Below are 22,684 nucleotides of genomic sequence, written 5' to 3'. Positions count from 1 at the left end.
GTCGTTATTTCGTTGTTTTTTTTTTGCACACAAAAACTATTCTCGTCGCTTCATAAAATTATTGTAGAGCCATTGTAGTGAGATGGACTTTTTAATGACGTCTTTAGTGCCTTTTATGGGTCTTGAGAGAGGAAATGACATTAGTGTGAATGAAAGCCTTTCTGAGCCATCGGATTTCAACTTTATTTGTGTTTCGAAGATGAATAAAGGTAGCCTAGAAATCTACACGCACCCTAGCGGCAGCAAATCAAATCTGCCCAAGAGTGTCGTCTAGCAACTCTCAATACACTTCTGAGCTGTATTCCCCTAACTCTTGCCGGGCCAATCACATCGTGTATAGAGTTGGTGGGCGGGGCCATAATGATGACGGCCGAGTTGCGTTTGCGTGCTTCTAGTAAACACAGAAACTGGTGGTCTTTCGAATCAGCTTTGACCGCGACTCTGGAAGACTTGGAGATGAGCTTTTCTTGGAAAAAAGAACGTCACTGAAGTCATTCTTAAAAAGGGAAGATGTGTTCGGAGTTTTGCCGACCGGATACGGCGAATGTTTAATCTATCAATAAGCTCTGTTTCACCTTCGTTGCTCTGGTTGGTTGTAACACTATCCTATCGCGTGCAGAGGGAGTTTGAAAGACAACCGTTTATCCCGCCCCTCGGATTGAGCCCTGTCTATGGTGAGTTTCTAGACCAAACATCTTGATGTGGGTCTGGCTTGTCACGCTAGAATGAAGGTCCTACGGGTGTTGACCAACATTAGGGTAAGTAATTATGGACACAATTTTCCTTTTTGGGTGAACTAACCCTTTAACTTATACACGTTTAACTATCAAATCTGATGTTTATGAAGCGTTTGTGAATCCAGAGGATTTTCCATAAAGTCTGGTTTACATGCAAATGAATCAGAATTTACTCATATATTTACGAAAGTTTAATTAATGAGGCCCACTAGTTTGTCCAGAAATAGTACATGTAAAAAAGGCTATGTTTTGCTGTCACTAAACTCTCTCTCTTAAATCTCCCCCTCTGTATTCTGAGGCATACACGCATACACCACACCTTGCCTGAGCCAATCAGCAGCCGGACACATGACCAGGTGATCTCCCCCACCCTCACAGAGACGGCAGTCCAGTGCAGCGGTACACACGAGACGCCTCGCTTGAGTTATGCTGAAGTTTAATAACTTGATATCGCCTTTTTGGTCAAAGTGTTGTGCGTGAATACAAAAGTAAGTTTGCTCTTTTTAATTATATAGTCGATGAGACCTGTATTCGTTCCTGTAAACAAGCTAAAACGCACGTGAGGTGACGATGTAGATGCGTGTATTCATGTCTATAACTTGCTAGATAGTATGCTTGTGTACAAATCTTTATCATCGTCAGTGCTAGTGTTACTTTTCATTATTATTACATGTTATGTTCCTATTTGAGGCAAGGTTCGCAGTGATACTCTGTATATAACGGGAGACTTGTTGTAAACAAATTGCTTTGTGCATGCGCACTCAGACCTGATAATGCGTTGCTCTCATCGAGCTTTGCAGCACTAACAAGGTGTCAGGTTACAGCTGTGCACCGGCAATAATGTAGAAGTTATAGCTGCTTTACATTTTGCTTCCAGTTTTTGGGACTAATGTTCATGTTTAGTTATTAATCTTAATTTATTGTCCTGTATTATGGTCAATATGTTTGATTATTGTAATTCAGTGCTATTATTGTTATGTATATTCATGTTTATGTTACTGTTTGTATTTTATAGAAAACCACAGATTAACACATTAACACGGCCCAACCAGCCAGTCTGTTGAGTGGTGAAAATAAATGGGTTATTCCCGGAAACACCTGAATCTTCGTGTGGTCTCTAATCGGACCGTCTTTGGTGGGTCAGTTCCCTGAGCCGGCAACTTGGCGTATAGAGTGACGAGCCACTTAAATCTAGAAACATTTTTTCATGGTCCTTCGAGCCGGAGTGTGGACTTACCAAAGAGATAGAAGATGTCACATGCTACAGATGTTGAGCCAACTGTGCGAGTCAGGAGGAAAAGCGTCCTTCCCACACGTTATGATCAGTATGATCTCACTGGCTTCACCATCCATAAGCCTGTTTCACAACCCATGTCATCACTCACTCATTCAACCAGACTGGCTGATGGCGATGAAGAAGATGAAGGTGCCACAGGTTTTACACCGCTGCTACCAGGATACGAGGCCGACAGCCCTCTACAGTGGTCCGATGAGGAGTGCGAGTCTACATCAGACATTGTACGGAGAGAGAATAAGGATCTCCGCCAAGCCCTGCATATGATTCAGCAGGAAAGGGACACAGTGCAGAGTGCAAATAACCAATATGCAAATGAGCTTTCTCAGCTTAAGCAACAAATGAAGCGGCTACAAATTCAAATGGACCATCAACGTCCTGGAAGTCCGCCCCTTTCACCTGTCACCTCTCCAAGGCAGTTTAGCTCCAGTCCTATACCTGCACCACGCACCCAACAACAGGAACGTTCTGATGATACAAGCTTCAGACCTGTACCAGCTCCTCGTTTCAAACTTCAAGGAGAGCACCCGACTGAAGGCAAGCTTCGAAGTCTTCCACACCCCCCACCTCCAGCATTTGCCTCCATTATCAAACCGAGCTCTTCCTACCATTATATGCCACAAGGGGGTCAGAGATCAAAGGTGCATTACTCCCACAGAAATGATTCCTCAAATTCTCCTTACAGAGACTCTCAAGACCCTGCCAGGCATCCACAAACGCCACGCCGGTCGCTTACTCCACCACCTTCCCCTGAACAGGAACTGATTTATCGAGGTCCAACTCCCACGATTCCTGATTTCATACATCCCAACCCAAGAGAGTTCTCACGATTGAAAATTGCTCTGGATAATATCCTCCCAGCTCATGCAACGGAACGGTTCAAATTTCAGGTACTGATGGACCATCTGAAATTAGAGGAGGCTCTACTAGTTGCTGACTCGTACTGCCATTCGCAACACCCTTACACCAGGACAATGGCTGCTTTAGATCAGCAGTACGGCCAGCCGCATCAACTAGCTCTACAACGGATTGCAGAGTTAATGGACGGCCCAAACATTTCTAGTGGAGACCAGAAGGCCTTTAGACTTTTCGCTCTCAAAGTCCGTTCCCTGGTTGGCATGTTGGAACAATTAGGTAGGAAGGGCACTTTTGAACTGCAGTGTGGGTCTCACGTGTCTCGGCTGCTTGGGAAGCTTCCACACGATCTGAGATCAGGGTTTCGGAGGTTTGCACATCCGCATCGTGTACCCATACCTACACTTCTGGATTTTGCAGAATGGTTAGAGTTCGAAATTCAAGTTCAAGAGGACACGACCAGGTATGCAAGCAATCAACGTCGAGGGCCTTCGACACGTACAAGAGAGATTATCAGAGACTCTAAGCCAGCCACTAAAAGCACTACGATCTTTCTGGGCACTGAGAATGTGATGTCAGAGTCTACACAGTCTGCTCCACCATCTAAGACATCTCTGAGACCCTACTGCCCCTACTGCGACAACAGTAAGCACTCTCTCAACCAGTGTACCAACTTCAAGCAGCTTACTAAAGACCAGAAACGAAGCTGGATCAAAGACAACAACAGATGTTGGCGCTGTGGTAGAACTCATAAGTCAGCAGAATGTAACTTAAAAATGCGTTGCAGACAGTGTAACAGTCGACACCTCCTGGCTCTGCATGACATCAGTACTGGAAAACCAGAGAATCCAAGGCCGGTTCAAGATGAAACTGCTGATACCAACACCTGTCTGCTCAACACCATGAATGAGATTCTCCTGATTCATAAGCCACCTACCAGCCGAAAGGTTCTACTTAAAATCAGCAAAGTGATTCTCAGAAATGGAAAGAAGAGGATGAACGCATACGCAATCCAAGATGATGGATCCGAGAGAACGATTCTCCTCCATAGTGCAGCTCAGCAGTTGGGCCTCAAAGGCCAGCCTGAAGACCTTCCGTTAAGAACAGTCAGGCAAGAGTTACAAGTTCTCAGAGGAGCAGCAGTCTCATTTACTATCTCCCCTACCGCTCAGCCCGCTAAACGGTATCACATCAAAGGTGCCTTTACTGCTCAACAGCTAAGCTTAGCAGAACACTCACACCCAGTGAAGAAGCTGAAGGAGAGATATCGACACCTTAAAGGGCTTCCATTGCACGATTTCGAAGCGGTCTGTCCTGTGCTGCTCATTGGGTCAGATTACCTCCATCTGATCACTCCTGTGGAACCAGTAAGGCTTGGCCCTCCAGGGGGACCAGCAGCTATAAAGACACGTCTCGGCTGGACATTACAGGGCCCGGTCCAACACTTGTGGAAGGACTTGACTGAACAACACTGTTTCTTCACTTCAGTTTCATTCCCCGAATCAGATCTCTACAAGCAAGTGGAGAAATTGTGGCAGATGGACATACTACCCTGGCGCAATGAAAAGATTTGCATTCGGTCCAGGCTGGATCAGGAGGCGGTGGAACTTCTGGAAAGGAAGACAGTAAGGGTCGAGGTGGATGGCATCAAGCGATACGCCACCCCTCTTTTACGAGTCAAGAACATGCCCGAACTCAGAGCACCGAAAGAAGCAGTCTTGTCACAGCTGAGGGCAACAGAAAGGAGGCTGACAAGGATCCCAGAGCAAGCAGCCGCTTATACTGCAGAGATTTCAAAACTGGAACAAGCAGGCTATGTTAGGCAAGTGCCACAGAATGTTGAGACAGACTCTTCCTGCTCCTGGTACATCCCGCATCACATGGTGCATCACAATGGGAAAAACAGGATTGTCTTCAACTGCTCATTCCAATATCAGGGACAAAACCTGAATGAGCTTTTGCTCCCTGGACCAGTGTTAGGCCCATCCCTACTTGCTGTTCTGCTCAGATTTAGGGAACATTCGGTGGCAGTCAGCAGCGACATCAAGGGGATGTTCCACCAAATTAGACTGCTCTCAGAAGATAAACCGCTCTTGCGCTTTCTCTGGAGAGACTTAAACACACAGGAACTACCCCGAGTGTACGAATGGCAAGTCCTCCCTTTCGGGACTACCTGCAGCCCCTGCTGTGCCGTCTTTGCACTTCAGAAACATATACTTGACCATAGCCAGCCTGGAGATGATGTCCAGAATTCTGTGCGAAAATCCTTTTATGTAGACAACTGCCTACAAAGTTTCACCTCAGCAGAGGAAGCAAGATGTTTCGTTGACCGGATAAGGAACCTGCTGGCAGACGGTGGCTTTGAGTTGAGGCAGTGGTCCAGCAATGCTCCTTCAACAATAAGTCACCTGCCCCAAGATGCCATATCAGACAGTGCAGAACTCTGGATCTCACAAGGCCAAACAGACAGCAAGGAATCGACATTGGGGCTTCTCTGGAACCATCAGTCTGACACAATCTCCTACAAATACCGTGCCAAGGGCAGTAGTGAGACTACCATGCGCAACATATACAGAATCTTAGCCAGCCAGTACGACCCGTTGGGTTACCTCATCCCTTATACCACTCGTGCCAAGATAATTGTACAGCGACTGTGGGACAAAAAACGGGATTGGGACGATCCACACTTGCCCACAGATCTGTTACAAACTTGGATTGAATGGGAGGAGGAGCTACCAGCCCTACCAAATATTGTTCTTCCACGATGCTACTGTAGCCCCACCAAAGACACTGGAACAAGCCTACGAGACATACACGTTTTCTGTGATGCCTCCGAACGTGCATATGGCTCTGTGGCATATCTTCGAACAGAAGATCAACATGGGCAAACAGAGGTAGCCTTCTTAACAGCAAGATCACGTGTAGCACCAAAAAAACAACAATCTGTTCCCAGACTGGAATTGTGCGCTGCATTGACAGGAGCTCAACTTGCCAAATTGCTCAAAACCGAGTTGAACCTGCCCATACGGCAAATAATCTTGTGGACCGACTCCACCACCGTCCTAACGTGGTTACAATCTGAATCTTGCCGATTCAAAGTATTTGTAGGGACCCGGGTAGCAGAGATTCAAGATCTCACAGAGCAACACAGTTGGAGATACGTACCATCCGCAAGTAATCCAGCCGATGACATCACTCGGGGAAAGAGTCTACTCGAGCTCAACACAGGAAGCCGCTGGTGCCAAGGACCGCTGTTCCTGAAAGATCCACCCAATCTGTGGCCGGAATGCCCCAGTCCAAAGGTACTAGACAATAAAGAATTGCGTAAAACAGATTCTAGTACTCTGGTCTGCTTTACATCAACTAATTTCAGTCAGTTTAAGACTCTGAAGGAGCTAATCGAGTCCATGGCTCTTCAAGGGGCGGCCGATGGTAAGCCCACAGCCAGTGACTACCGAAATGCTGAGATTGGTGTTTTGCAGCAAGCACAACAGGAATGCTTTCCATCAGAATTGGAACAACTAAAAACCAGTAAACCGCTTGCCCGCAACAGTAGACTAAGAGCACTGTCCCCAGAACTCGACGTAGAAACTAACTTGATCAGAGTTGGCGGACGTTTACGACATAGTCCCTACCTTGAACCTGACAACATACACCCTATAGTACTCGACCAAAGGCATCCCATTACCAAACTTATCATCCAAAGTTATGATTCCAAACTTTGCCATCCAGGTCCTGAGAGGGTGTTCGCTGAACTCCGGCGGAAGTACTGGGTTCTGCGTGGTAGAGAGGCCATAAAGCATCTGCAGCGAGGGTGTGCGCAGTGCCAAAAATGGAGAAAAAACCCAGAGGTACCTAAAATGGCGGACCTTCCCCCAGCGAGACTACGTCTTTTCAAGCCCGCCTTTTACTCCACTGGTGTGGACTGCTTTGGTCCCTATGCTGTCAGAACGGGTCGACGCAGTGAGAAAAAATGGGGGATAATATTCAAATGCCTCACCACCAGAGCAGTATACATCGATATCCTCCATAGTCTGGAAAGTGACTCCTTCCTTATGGCCCTCAGACGGTTCACAGCTAGACGAGGGAAACCCCATGAGCTCTGGTCAGATCAAGGCACAAACTTCAGAGGAGGTGAAAGAGAGCTAAAGGAAGCTTTTGCAGCTCTTGTTCCAGACCTTCAGAGACAGTTGGCTGAGCAGCAGATTGAATTCAATTTTAACCCTCCAAATGCGCCACACTTTGGAGGTTGCTGGGAGCGAGAAATTCGCTCATTGAAAAACGCACTGAGGGTTACTCTTGGAGCTCAATCGGTGACTATTGAGGTCCTTCAAACTGTGCTGGTGGAGATTGAAGGAATCTTGAACTCCAAACCACTGGGATATACATCATCTGATGTCTCTGATCCTGATCCGATCACTCCAAATTGTCTCCTGATGGGGCGGCCAGATGCTTCGCTTCCCTTGACAGTATACCCCCAGTCTGAGCTTGTCAGTCGGCGACGCTGGCGTCACAGCCAAATCCTAGCGGACCAATTCTGGAGGCACTACCTCAAATTCTACCTCCCTGGCCTTCAAAGCCGTCAAAAATGGCAAAGCGACACTCCAGAAGTCAAGGTTGGCACTACGGTTTTGATCGTGGATCCTCAGCTACCCAGAGCTCTCTGGCCAGTGGGGAAGGTGTCAGAAGTTTTCCCTGGAGCTGATACCAGAGTGAGAACAGCAAAGGTTCAGGTGGGAGAAAAAACTTACACTCGGCCAGCTGCACGCCTTATACAATTACCTGCCATTCCTGACTAAAGTAATTGTAAATCCATAGTAGATTAGAAGCCCTTTTGCAGATGTACATATTTCCTTGTGGAAATCTGGGGGCGGCTGTAAAAAAGGCTATGTTTTGCTGTCACTAAACTCTCTCTCTTAAATCTCCCCCTCTGTATTCTGAGGCATACACGCATACACCACACCTTGCCTGAGCCAATCAGCAGCCGGACACATGACCAGGTGATCTCCCCCACCCTCACAGAGACGGCAGTCCAGTGCAGCGGTACACACGAGACGCCTCGCTTGAGTTATGCTGAAGTTTAATAACTTGATATCGCCTTTTTGGTCAAAGTGTTGTGCGTGAATACAAAAGTAAGTTTGCTCTTTTTAATTATATAGTCGATGAGACCTGTATTCGTTCCTGTAAACAAGCTAAAACGCACGTGAGGTGACGATGTAGATGCGTGTATTCATGTCTATAACTTGCTAGATAGTATGCTTGTGTACAAATCTTTATCATCGTCAGTGCTAGTGTTACTTTTCATTATTATTACATGTTATGTTCCTATTTGAGGCAAGGTTCGCAGTGATACTCTGTATATAACGGGAGACTTGTTGTAAACAAATTGCTTTGTGCATGCGCACTCAGACCTGATAATGCGTTGCTCTCATCGAGCTTTGCAGCACTAACAAGGTGTCAGGTTACAGCTGTGCACCGGCAATAATGTAGAAGTTATAGCTGCTTTACATTTTGCTTCCAGTTTTTGGGACTAATGTTCATGTTTAGTTATTAATCTTAATTTATTGTCCTGTATTATGGTCAATATGTTTGATTATTGTAATTCAGTGCTATTATTGTTATGTATATTCATGTTTATGTTACTGTTTGTATTTTATAGAAAACCACAGATTAACACATTAACACGGCCCAACCAGCCAGTCTGTTGAGTGGTGAAAATAAATGGGTTATTCCCGGAAACACCTGAATCTTCGTGTGGTCTCTAATCGGACCGTCTTTGGTGGGTCAGTTCCCTGAGCCGGCAACTTGGCGTATAGAGTGACGAGCCACTTAAATCTAGAAACATTTTTTCAGTACACGTAATGGTAGTATGCTATTCGAACATGGCCTATGAGCACTCATACACAATTTTAATCTTATTCTCCTATGGGATGAATTTTTACAACTGTAGAGCATGTGTACGTGAACAGAATGGAAAATGTATTCCCTCATGCCAGAATAAGAGATCACACCCTTCACACAATTCTGTGTCAAGCTTTTCCTCAGCAAAGTGGGTCAATGTGTAAAACACTCCTAACGCCACCCAGAGAAGCAGATGAGAAGCATATGAATCTTTCTAAACAGACACCAGCAGCAAACTCTCAACACTTTCTTTTGCCCGCTTCACTAAAAAAAAAAAAAAAAAAAACATAAGACACTGAGCCCTGATATCCAGCGAGAGAAGATGGAAAGAATGGGAGAGCAGGAGAGAGTGGAGGTCAGGGTAAGTGAAAGGCTGTTAGAGACGATGACCATAGTGGGAAGAAACCTGATGGAGGATGTTTGGGAGGCGTCCAAGAGTTAATGTCCCTGTGGTCTGCGTGTTTGGACAGTAAACACCCTAATGGCACCACCACAGATAGAAAAAAAAACACAACAACAGACCTACCTCTTAGACCGAAAAGAAAAACAAAATTTGTGTTGTTTTTGGACCGGCTTATTAACATCAAGAAGAGCAAGTACACACATGGTCTACAGACCAATCTAAAATATTGTTTATAGGTCCCTCCATGAGGAGATGTTTAATCCCCAGTGTGTTTATTGAGACAAAGTTATGCATGAAAAATGGTTAGAAGGTGTTCTGATTCTTCAGTAAACGGTTTTATGGATGAACAAAAAGTTATGAGATGGCCTATAGCACAAAACCTCAAACCGTATGTCCTGAAACACACTTTAAACAAGCATGTGAACACAGATGCTTCAGGCTATGCTAGCTTCCTCACTCCCTCTGAAATGTGTCTGACACAACCCAAGTATGCTTTGCATTCTTGGGATTGCCACAAGGGCCACTACAGCAAGTATTAGCATTAGCAAGACACAGTATTAACATAGAGGTCAAGTTTATGCAACTGGCCCGAATAATAATACACATGGTTGAAGCACTTGGAGATCACTATAACGCCCCCTAGAGTACTAAGGTTTGTCACCTCCAGCCTAGTTTTGCATAGCCAGACCTTCAGATTGATGGCAGAAGGTCTGGACGCCAACACAAGTTTCATTGTCCAAGGACCGCCCAAGAGGATGTCTAAATGACATGTGAAGCAACTAATCATGTTTTGTTTAGTTCCGTGTCATGGGTTTTTTTTTTTTTTGGGGGGGGGGGGGGGGGGGTGAAAATATAAAATCTTGACTCCTGAATTTGCTAGTAAGTAACCACCAAGAACACTATAGCTACTAACAACTGCATGCTAACAACTGCATAGCAATGCCCTAGCAACCACCCACAACAACCTAACAACATGGCCATAGGAAAGCAACACTGCGTTCTCGAAAAAACTGTAAAAATACAGTTACTTGTGCTAATCTGGTCATTAATAAAGGAATCGTTCCATCGTCTATCTCACACACACACACAGCCACACACACCTGTATATCCACTCAGGCATTCACACGAGTCAGTGGTTTTCCCCTGAAGGGCCGCCTGCCAAGTTTGACAGTTAACCTTTTCTTGCAAGACGAAAGACTGAGGTCAATGCAGCATGACCAAACTGTTGATGAGGAAGGAGAGAGAAAGAGCAGAGGAGAAACTAAGCAACTTGTTCCACTGTGTCTGAGGCAAAAGACCTTTTAAAAGAAGTAAATGAGAATCAGAATTAGCTAATGTCACAACAATGTGCAGCGATGAATCAGATGGTAATGACATTGGGTGTTTTGATATATATCAAGGTACTGATTGATTAGTGTTCGAGTAACAAGGTATCCAACCAGGGTACTTCAAAAATACCATGGTAAATGTACAAAAAAAACATGTTAGTACTATGTCCAAAAGTTGTTGTTTTTTAAAAGGTAGTATAATGTTGCTTGGTACTTTCTTGTTTGTGAGTTGGGATGATGAGACAGGACAGAAGCTGAAGGCTTCATGTGCAATTCATAAGATGCTGCTCAGCAGGATGTTCCGTTTACTACATGATCTGCTATTTAGGCTCTTACATAGTGATGTTTACTGTCAAAAAAAGTGGCTTTGTTGCAATCCAACTTGCAAGAAAGAGGATTGATATTTGTTTTGGCTAGATGAATTTATCCATACATGTGCAAAATGTACAGAAAATAAACAAATCATATACGTAACTGGAATGCAGTGGGCGATTTTGTAGACCCTATGTTACCCATAATACCCCTCTTTTACCCTCTCAGCAAGTAGGTGGCGGATATTTCCCGCTTGCAGACGAAACCTCATAAGCTGCGTCTCCAGAGCGATGCACCGCTTCTGCCAGTCCACACTGGTGTTGGGCACTGCTGCCGTGACTACACCCTCCATCACCTCTGCCATCTGTGCCTGTGTGCCAGTCTGCCAACCTGCAGGTAACAGAGATGGAAATTTGTTAGAACACAATGAACATTACATGACCACAAGGCAAATAGAGTACAGGGTTAACAAGTTTGCCTTGAAGCCTGTAAGGAGGAGTGGGACCTTGGACCCGGGCTGGTTCAGACAGAGGGAAAAAATGAAAATCACCACTGTGTCTGCTGAAATCATATTGTCCATTGGACAGTCCAAACAAAAAAGACTAAAAGAACAAGACCGTCATAACCAAAGCCTAGTACTGACCAATTTACAGGCCAGAACGATTAATGTGCCCAATTTTTGTCAACTTGAAAATACAGACGCAGGCTTATAATTGTCCTTGTATAAATTCCAAAAACAACTAACAGCCTTGTCCACAGATGATAAATATTTTCTATTTCCATGCTTCCAGGGTTGATTTCCACAACTTTTGACTAATTAATTGCAATGACCTTTACATGATGTACAGTCATTCTTGATTACTGGATACATTGAAAACTCATTTTATAGAGACTGCACTAAAGGAGAAAAAAACTATTTAAGTTGAGCATATAGCATAATTTCCCAATTTAACAAAATCACACTTTTTTTCAAATTCCCTGATATTCCTAGCTTTTACATGAACTGGAATTTACTGTAAATTGTATCTGCTTGATGGCTTTTTTTGCCTCAGAGTAAAAAAATGAAAAAAGTGATTGATAAAGTTTATTAAGAAGAAACGTTGCCATTATGAGAAATGAAGTTGGAATTAGAAAGAAAGAAAAAACACAGTTATTAACAGTCCCAACTGAGATATGTTTATTGAGAGTTATAAAAAGTTACATTTATGATAAATAAAGTCACAATATTTATATATAAAGTAATATTGTGAAATACAAAGTGGTATTTGCAAGAAATTAAGAGGCAAAACATTTGAAATAACCACAAAATACAATGAGCTGTGCTGTGAAGTCACAGTTATGATAAATAAAGGTGCAATTCTAAAAATAAAGCCACAATTTTGAGATATACATCATATTGTGAGTAGGGATGGGTACCGAAACCCGGTATTAAACGGGCCCCGGGGCTGAATTTTGAAAGACTGTTGTATCGATAAGCTCGGACGTTATCGGTTCTGCTGTCGGTACTTTTGAAAATACACGTGACGAGAGAGAGAGAGAGAGAGAGAGAGAGAGAGAGAGAGAGAGAGAGAGAGAGAGAGAGAGCTCCGCAAACGACAGCCGAGGACAGAACCAAACATTCAAACATAGCCTGGTTACACTTTAGATCTGTGATAGTCTGCTTTTATTTTAGATTTTGTCTTCCAAAGATTATAATTATAATATTTATGTCTAACCCAACTTGATTCCCTTTGCAGCAGTAGCCTACGCTGTCATTTCTCCATAAAACTAAAACGTAATGACAGAATCAGCACGATCAGTGATTGTTGTAAAATACAATCTAGCTACGGTTGGTAAATTGTGGGACGCGTTTAATAATAAAAACAGCGATTAAATGCACAAAAATGTGCGCAAGAGATTGTTCCCAAGTCGACGCGCGCGCTCTGAAACAGCCGCAACGAGACGAGCAAATTACACTTTCGGTTTCACACTCGCGTCTAAACGATCACATGTACACAAACATCTATGTCAAAATGACCGGCTTGGAGAGTCTCTTAAACACAACACAGTTTGTGTCTAAAATGGACGTAGTTATTATGGATATAGTCAGGAGAAAATATAGTCCATCTGCCTATTATCAGTCGCCACTCTGCACGTCTGTCTTAAAGAGGCAGCAGTGTAAATAAACATGCTGACGAATTACTGCGAATTAAACAACCAAATGTTCACAGCTCTTGTTCAGAGAAAATCACTCACAGCTCTTGCATGAATAACTTCAGCTTTAATAAGCATTAATTTGGCTATTTATGATGAACAGTGTTATTTTACATTTGATTAGTAGAATTCTTCCTGAAATGAAAGCACTGCATGTGTAGGCTGTGTATTTTTGTTAATTGTGTGTGTGTGTGTGTGTGTGTGTGTGTGTGTGTGTGTGTGTGTGTGTGTGTGTGTGTGTGTGTGTATGTATGTATGTATGTATGTATGTATGTATATATATATATATATATATAATCTGAAAAAGTACCGATAAGAATACCGTTAAAGTACCGGACCGATAAGCAGTATCGGTAAGAGTAGTAATACCGTTAAAACCTTAACGATACCCATCCCTAATTGTGAGACAGAGAAAAAATAGCTTTTTATTTTTTAACCCTAATGCACAAATAGTCCTCCATTCTTTATCATTTTTGCGATGCCTATATTGGGATTATATCAGCCATCGACCCTCTCTTAGAAATTGGAATGAGCATTGGCCATTAAAAACATTTTATTAGTGGACCATTGCTTGATAGTGAACTGATAGGACCTTTACTAAAGTGTTTTTAGTGAAGTTTCCTTTCACTAGAAAGTCTAATAAAAAGAGGCCTAAATCTTGGTGATCTAAGACTGACATTTACCATAAGATGAGAACACACTATTGACATCACAGGTCTAGCGGTAAACGCTCTAGGCCAAGTGTTTCTTTTCACCTCTTTTTTATTGTTTCCCTTCAAATGAGCTCACTTTTTAGTGATCACCTAGGTAACCACTGAAAAGCAAACTTGAGCTGTGAGCTCTTAGAGATGACACAGTTTAACAAAGGCTAACTTCTACGTACACACAGTAGACACTAATATACACATGCATATATCGTTTGAGGGCCGTAGGGATGGGGTAAGTCCAGTTATGCATGTGTAGACAGTTTACCCAGCGGCCTAAGCAATCCCTACCCTATATTCAGCCACCTAAATATCCCTGTTCAAGCAATCCCTTCTTAATTACAGGCCCAGGGAGAAACAGGATCCTGGCCCACACAATGGAGTCTTTCTGCATGACAGTCCCATTACCAATATACGGGAGGGGGTCTTTCTCTCTTCCCCTGAAAAAGGGATAAAGAATGTGGCAGCTCAAAGGAGACAAGCTCTTGAATGGTGGAAAGCACTGATTATTTTTACCTGTAGTTTGTAGTTCACATTTTAAAAGTTTGTAACGTCTGTGATTTTAGCAGGTCAATTACCCTTTTTAGTTATTATTTTATTCAAAAATAAATTAAACATGCAATTCATAAATGCAAAATCTTGAATGCACATTTTCTATGAAGATCAAGTTTTGAATATCTGTATTAAAATTAATTTAATATCAAAGACGATGGTGGAACAACTGTCCTGACATTATAATTAATAGGAAAACAATGCCTCATAAAATTAATTAAATTCTTCAAAATAAACTCTGTTTGGTATAATTTTCTTGGAGGAAAAAATATTTTAATAAAACTCTTTCACATACCTATATATTGGGGTACATATCTGCCCCCAAAAAAACACAAATTACATTTTACCTTACAATATGGAAAACATTTTTCATTAATTACTCTGAAATGTTACAACTTTTTTTTACGCTATTCCAGTTTATATGGCTATGTTCATGGCAAAAAGCAGGTTTAGTTATTGAAAAATAAAACTAAATAAGAAAACCTTAAGACTACGTTTGGGTTCAGGTCAAAAAACAGCTTTAATTGAAACCAAGCTCCAAAAAATCTGAAATGAGTCATTTATCTAACTATGACATCATAGTGCGATGAAAGACTGCCTCTGCAGAAGAAGAATGACTCCTAATTCTATTTTATTGTAGCCTGGACCAGCCCACAACATTTTTAGGTCAGGCGGTTCGGTCTGGGCCATAGAGGAGTAATTATCTCCAAACAGAAACTGTTCGGACCAATGAAATCATCAGGGCGGGCTTTAGACGATGACGGACAGATGATAAACAGTAATGTAATCATGCACGTCATCAAAGGGGCTTAGATTATATTTGTTCGAATCCTAAACGGAGAGCTTGTTTGTATATGCATTCACCTTCACTATTTCTGTCAAAAATTATGATCATGTTGGGTAAGTACTCTGTGTATCAATAAATTATTTTATTTTTTTACAACACCGGCAAAGATCGTTTATTCCAGCGCCCGTGCAGACAGGGTTGCCTGAAGAAAAAAAAAGGTGTTTGGGGGGTAAAATGTGTGTTATTTTGGCAAGTTAGCCTGCTAAAATTCACACTCATGGATCTATAACATAACAGTTGCTTCAACCCGCGGACATGGAAAACAACCCGCGGGAAAAAACGCAGACTTGGCAACACAGTGCAGTTGAGCTCTGTTGACATTTGACAACTAGCGTAATGCGTCGTTTCGTTGCTCTGATTGGTTGTAGCTCTATCCAACTGAGGTCTCTCCACCGTTTGAATACATGACCCGGAAGAGGAAGAGCACCGCTATCATGTGAGTTCCACGTCAGAGACCTACACGGAAGACAATAACTTGGCGGATAAAGTCATTATTTCGATTTTTTTTGCGCACAAAAACTATTTTCGTCGCTTCGTAAAATTATTGTACAGCCAGTGTAGAGAGATGGACTTTGTAACGACGTACATTATACGTTTTTCAGACAGTAGCCATCTTGGAAAACAGTCTCGAACTGTCGAGCCACGAATGCTGTGCTAATGTCACTGATCCTATAGTTTGCACAATGCTCTGACAAAGCCTCTCCGGCTCCTGTGGTGTATCTAATCAAAGCGCCAGGCTGTGTGAGCTAGTAGATCATTTTGCTATTTGATTTTAAATATAGCCTGTCAAAGACACGTGCTGATCTAGAAGTCTGAAAACTACTAAAGATAACTCTATTCAAATGGTGGGAAAATAAAACCTCAAGTCAGAATGCAGGATAATAAAGTAAAAGAGAATGTAATATCCAAACAATAAACACAATGATGACGGTTAACTTCTGGACAATATAAGGGCCCCTGTAAGAGACAAAAAGAAAAACTATCTGTGGCATTGGAAGTGGGATGGTACATGAGACGGACTGACACCAGAAGTCTCCAGACATTCAAACTGCAGAGCGGCACAACTGTGCCATGTCGCACTCTGCAATTAGCATGGTCGTAACTACAGCCCTACTGACAAATTACAGAAGCGGCGCACAGAGAGATTCCGCTAGCTGACCAAAATGCTATAACTCTCTGTCCAGTTATGTACGGACTTGACTGAAGTCAGAACCTGAGGTTTGGGAGACATAGCCTGGCAGACATGGCCTTCAGAAAAAGAGGTCAAATTAAGCCAATGTTTCTGCTAGCTCAGCCCACGTCCACTTGTACTGCTGAATATGACAGCAAGATGCAAATAATCCATTTGCCCTGAAGCCTCCGTGCTAATGCTGTGAGGAACAAGGCATTTAGCACCCTTGGCTTGTTTGGCGGGGGAAGGGAAGAAGAGAGTCTGAGGAAAAGTAGGCATACTTTTTCCCTATTTGCGTAGAGTCCCAAATATGATGAACCCCTTCCTTAAATCATCTATTCATTTGTGAAAAAACATTTAAACTGTTAGATATATAATAAGTGTGATATTATAAATACAACATACTGTTTCCAAGCATAAATTGTCTATCCTCAATGTTGGATGTATAAACTTGAAAAAGGACATTTTAAAATGACAAATAACTTGCATAAGCAACTTTAACAATAAATGTTTGCATAGAAATTGCACGTATTATCACTGTTATTCCTTATGTTAATTTACTGAACAAGTATGGGTAAAAAAAATATGCCTTTGTAAAATTGTATTATATTTTTATTTTAAACTTCCTCATGTTTTCATATAATTTTAGCTATTGCATTTAACATCTTTTAAATCATGGTAGTATGGTAGTAATGAAACATTTTTTAACCCATAGCAGAGCAAATAAATACTGATATTGATTTAGTATTTATTTATGCAACTTTTTTTAAAATACTGGCAAAATATATTTTTATATTTCGATATTCTAGAGGCTCCTAAAAAGATCACGCCGTCACGATAACTCTCATATGAAGATAACTCATATCAAGAGTTAAAGCCAGAGCTGTCAATGTATATAATTTAATGACCAAAATTTAATGACATCACTGTTAAAACTCAGTATGAGACACAAGGAGAATATGATCTCTGTTAAACAGCATAGTGGAAAGAGGAAAGCTTATGAACCAATGAAAAAAAAAAAAATTGTAATGTGCATGTGGGCCATTAAAGACCAGTTGGAAACCAGGGCAAGTCTCTGGTGCATCATTCAATAAAACAGAACCTCCTCTGTTATTTCAAAAAAATGAATATCATTTTGAAACTGTATTTTATGTACCCGTGACACACACGGATACCCCAGATCTCTGCTGAGCGTGTACAGCTGCGGTGATGTAAGCGGTTAGACGATTAAATGATATCATCGCAACAGTCGTGTGAAATCCCCTCTGTTGTTTTTCTGGATCGTCTCTGTCAAGACCAAACTGGTTTTCCAAGGCTTTGGCATCTCATCCGAATTACTCAAATCAGCAAGAAAAAAAAAGCGTGTCTGGATCAGCTTGTTGTATGTGTATGTGTGTTTCTGTCCTTAAAATGAACACAATCTAAATACAATCAGTGACATTTGAGTACTATTACAGCTGCATTTATATTCAATTAAATTTTTTGTCTGTGGCAATATGATATCATGTCTGTGTGTGTGATCTTCTAAATGTCTACTTAAAGTAGCTATTACAGGTTGGAGCGAGCAGTCTATGAGCAGCTTTCCAACTCTTTTCTCTTGCACGGACTATATATCTCAAAAGAAAGGCCACCACACGCAACTAAACCAAGTCTGACATCTTTTGTTTCAGCCTGAAACAAAGTTTCCATTTGGTGTCTGTGCAAAAATTTATGGCCACCCATAACATCAGCTTTGGAGGTCTGACTAACTGAAACGCCTGCTTGACTAACTCAAAGTAGCTGTTCATCAGAAAACAGCTAAATAAAACCCATTCCACCATATGCTTTCTGACGCCATTGTACTTCTCTGCAGAGCTTTAATATGTATACTTGAGAAGTTTAGAAAGGTTGGTTGGTTCCTCCAAAGACTTCTGGTGAGAGGGAAAAAAAACTTAAAGCCAATCATTTGGTATATCCATGGTTGTTTTGGTGCATGGTTTTATAGGGGTTTTGGTTACTTTTAAATCAGCTGGTTGGGCAAGGAGAGTTACACCAGCTAAAAGTAAGTTGCAATAGTCTTTTCTTCCCTATTGACATATCTAAGTAAAACGCCTTATTGAACAAGAAAAAAATGTGAGAGGGACTTGATTTTGTAGTAATTTTATAGTTCACTTTTACTGTGACGTCATGTGAGTGACAGGTTGTCCCGCCCTCAAGCTAGTAAACGTGTCACTAGAGGAGCGATGTCGTTGCAAGAGGGATGGGAAATAATTTGTATTAAATTTCACAAGGGCACATTAACTTTTCAAAACGTTATGTGGACAGATACATTTTTATAACAAATACCACAATATTCCATAAACATTTTTATTTCATGGAGGCCATGGGGATGACTCCATCGTAGAGCTTTAATCAGTACAACGTATGAGGTCTGAAAAGGTACGTTCCTCCCAAGGTAGGCTATGTGGTAAAAAATACTGTTTTGATGGCTCAATAGGGGTTTGGGGTAGAGGACAAAAGGCACTACTGAATATAGCTCATCACCGCAGCCCGAGCCTGAAGATATGTCATATTTAGGGGTGAGAACATCTGCTGCTGAATACAACACCCATTTAGTGCTGGTATAAATAGATTGGATTACTTGAATCACAGAGTTCCTAACAGCTTTAGATGAGGCATGGAGATCTCCTGCAGCTCATCCTTCCAATATTCCCTCTTCTTCTCTGGTCTACAGGAAGCTTTGTATTCAGCCTAATAACAGCTTTCAGTAAACTTGCCACACTCATTATCAGCTAGAGCAGTAAATATAGCTATGACATTCCTCCATGCTGTGGTGTAAACATCACCTACACACACCGCAGTTGCCGAAGAGAAAAGGAAAAAAACACTGCTAGCAATACATTTTTAAGGCATGCTTAGGTATTACACTTTAGTTCTACACAAATTAAGTGGCATTAGTCTTTGGGAGAATGAACCCTGACATGACGCCAAGGCTAGAAATAGAAGGAATGAGGAACAGAAGGGCAATGAAAAGGGAAATCATTTAAATCTAAATGAAATTTTTTGAAAATACCAGTTTCCTTACACCTTCAATACATGAGACTGAGTGCACTGTCTTCATTTATTTGCATGATTTAATATATATAAATTTCAAGGTAATAAACCATTTTAACAAATATAATCCATATCATAATAATTGTATATCATTGTTTTCTTTTTCTTGTTCTACCACTTGACCATGGAGATGTCTGCTAAATGAAGCAACTTTCAAATTATCAAAAATATGTTTATGGGATTGTTCTTTACGAACGTCAGTCACGTAAAATATAATGCTTGCTTTTCAATCAAAAATATGTTCATATCATAAAAGAGGTTAATTCATGTCATTGATAATTAATAGATATATACAAAAAATGCTATTGAATAAGAAATTGCATATTTGGATATCAACAGTGCTATTTTGCAAGCACTGTAATAATGTGTGTTTACAAAAGAGAATAACTAGGGTTTATTCTATAAGCATTTACTCATGACTGTGTTGTGCAGAATTGGATGATGGGTGAGCGAAGTCGAACTGTGATCAAACTCAATAATAAAACAAAACTCCACGTGGGCACAAATGCGCATGCACTGGGAATGTTGCAGACATAAACACACTCAAGAAACACGAACATAATCGTTTTATTAACAGCACGAGTGACCGAAGGCAGATTGCAAACAGCATCATTACTTTTCCTTTTCTGTTCATAAAACTTTTCCATGTGCTAAAAACAATAATGGGGCATGTACTAACTGCTGTCATTACTTTTGTCCAAAAATGGGCACTACGCACAGGTGTGTCGGACAGGAAAATGTCAACATTAACATATAAGGACCCCCTGAACATCCCAACAAACACACACTGCAATTTGAGAGATCTAAAGCATGAAAACATTACACATGATTACACGTGTCATGAGAGACACATACACCGGAGCCAAACTATAGCCAACTATCCTCGTGTCCCATATAAGTTTCCCACCGTTGAGCTTACCTTGACTTGTCCTTCTCTTGACCGCTCGAGTTTTTACTTTAATGTTTTCAAAGCCGGTAACGTTAGATCACATCACATCACATCGCTGCGCTACGCCTCCAAAGTTCGTAAACGCTCTCAAAAGTTGTTCCTCCAAAACTTTCATTCTCCGTAGCGCCGTCTTTTAGAGCTTTCAGTCCCTCTCTGAGCTCAGGAGACGTTGCAGCGGATCTCCATTCAGTAAATTCATCCTTTATTCCTTTAAAGAGCCGAGTGCTGGGGTCAGATTACGCCGGGAGCCAAACCCCTCGTCTACTAGCCATGTCCAATTTGTAAACGAATCGTTCGGTTGAGTCGGATCTTTTCAATGAATCGTTTGCACCCGGATTTCATTAAGAATCGGACTGAATCGGTCTGATAGGTTCTCGAGTCACACTGACCCATCCAACAGAGAGCCGTCTCTTTCAGACAGGATAGCAATAACTTTAGGACTAAACCTACAGACTGATTCATGTACTTAGCAATCAGAAATGTTAGCTACTGGATATAGCCTAGCCTACAAATAAAACGAGGCTTTTATCAAAACACCACTTTTCTAAAAACAATTTTTATTTGGTTCAAAATCTAGGCTACTTGATGTTAACTGAATCAAGCACCGCGACAAACTGAACTGAGACGCATCAAATTATTGTCGAAGTGCAGGAAAACGTGATGACGTAAAATAATCACTGAATCTTTTTGAGTCGGTTCATTGAAACGATTTGACCAAAAGAGTCGATTGGCGGAATCGAATCACTACTCTCTGCGCGTCTGTATATGCTTTGCACACACAGGAAATTGCATCAGGGGCCACTACTGTCCAACTCTCTCGTTTTCTGACTCATTTCTGACTGTATCATTTTGTCAAAGAGATTTTGGATGAAACTATGAAAGTAAATCTAATGAAGACATGGTCATCCCTAAATCATAAATTCAAAGTATTAGCCTAAAGCATAAAGTCTATTTTCACAGTTGCCTAGAAACAATCGAATTTTGCTGCATATGTGATATTGTTTACATGAACATGACGCATTTTTAGATGAAATATGACCTAAACAAGATAGGTATAAGTTGAACACTTTGAATTCATTAGCAACAAGGCTATTTTATCTCCAAATTATTAGTTATTTTAAAAAAAAGGTCCATAAAATGCCATTAGTTCTCAGAAGGGATTTTTAAAGGACAATATTTCATATACTTTTTCTTTAAAGGAATTCAAAAATCCTTACCATAGTGCCAGCCAAAATTTTCACAATGTTAAAGCTAGTGTGAAAGTTGAATCATTACAGGCCAATAAAAAGTCTGTAGGAGTGCAATTATCGAAGTTTGTGAGGGGACTCATGCATGCTTTAATTGACCTTAATGGCTTCCTCAGAAAAATAAAATCTTGAGCATTGACATTATCCAACCGAAACACATTACATCTACTCATTTGAGCTTTTACAAATGACATGAATTAGACTTCAGTGTGCAAAAGAATCTTTATAATATAATATAGTCTCATTTTTTACTTTATAACCAGAAACACTGTAGCTAATATTGACATACAGGAACATCCTGATATTTTGCACATGTATTTTTATTTTATTTAATTTTTTTATCATAAGGAATTGTATGGTTATATACAATGCAGCTGTGTAATGCCTTATCAGCTGTATTGCATTTTAGTGCTGCAACGACGCGTCGACGTCATCGATGACGTCGACTACGGAAATACGTCGACGTTCGTGAAATGCGTCGACGCGTCGTGTCAGACGTTCATCTCGCGTAATGTTGGCTTCTGCTCCTGGTTCTATCACAGAAACCTAGACCGTGAATATCAAAAGTATGGGAATACTTTAAACAGAGGCCAAACAGTGTTTCCCACACATAGACTAATTTGTGGCGGACTGCCACATAATCAATAACGGCCGCCACATTCGTCATTCATTCATTTTTACGCTATTTAAAAGACGCACGCATATTCGTTTAGCTGCATTTCCTTAAATTCTCTCTCCGCCCTTTTGCGCGTCTACTCACTCACACACACACGCGTTGCATTCGACCGTAAAACAAGTTTTATTGCATTTTGGCGCATTTAGTATGACATAGCTTTTAAAACCTGAGCAGTTGAATAACAGAGTTGCGACAAGCCTTCATCACGCGGCAGCGCGCGGTCACGGCGCTCATATAACGTTAATTCTAAACAAACCAGCGCGGTGTCAATCAATACAGACCAGTGTTTCCCAACCGGGATCCCGAGCAAAAGTTGCGGGGACGCACTTACACTTCGGTTCATCTCGCATCTGATGACGCATCTTTAATATGGGTTGTAACTTGAAAATAATAATGTATGTATGTTTCTGTCGATGGATACA

The 22,684-nt window shown here is 41.4% G+C and overlaps 2 protein-coding genes across 2 annotated transcripts in view; one reads left to right on the top strand and one right to left on the bottom strand.

Annotated features, from left to right (window-relative positions):
• plekhh1 (pleckstrin homology domain containing, family H (with MyTH4 domain) member 1) overlaps positions 1-20,647 on the bottom strand; it is a 56,394-nt gene extending 35,747 nt beyond the window's left edge. The window contains exons 1-2 of the mRNA XM_067455407.1: positions 20,310-20,647; positions 11,051-11,220 (exon numbers count right to left, since the gene is read on the bottom strand). Coding sequence (XP_067311508.1) covers positions 11,051-11,194 — 144 coding nt within the window. The 5' untranslated portion in view covers positions 11,195-11,220; positions 20,310-20,647. The remainder of the gene's footprint in view (positions 1-11,050; positions 11,221-20,309) is intronic.
• Positions 978-8,719, top strand: LOC137090809 (uncharacterized). Its single transcript, XM_067454764.1, has 3 exons — positions 978-1,225; positions 1,753-8,018; positions 8,546-8,719. Exon 2 carries the CDS (start codon positions 1,989-1,991, stop codon positions 7,683-7,685), a length of 5,697 nt encoding a protein of 1,898 aa, XP_067310865.1. The 5' UTR covers positions 978-1,225; positions 1,753-1,988; the 3' UTR covers positions 7,686-8,018; positions 8,546-8,719.
• Positions 20,648-22,684: the final 2,037 nt, after the last annotated feature.

This window comes from Pseudorasbora parva, chromosome 10 (genome assembly GCF_024679245.1).
Source record: "Pseudorasbora parva isolate DD20220531a chromosome 10, ASM2467924v1, whole genome shotgun sequence".
Lineage (NCBI taxonomy): Eukaryota > Metazoa > Chordata > Actinopteri > Cypriniformes > Gobionidae > Pseudorasbora > Pseudorasbora parva.
Note: the sequence above shows the minus strand (reverse complement) of the source record. Positions and strands in the feature narration are given on the sequence as shown.

Bases quoted from the DNA above. Each gene is read 5' to 3' on its own strand.
- LOC137090809 (XM_067454764.1), top strand. From the start codon at position 1,989: ATGTCACATGCTACAGATGTTGAGCCAACTGTGCGAGTCAGGAGGAAA.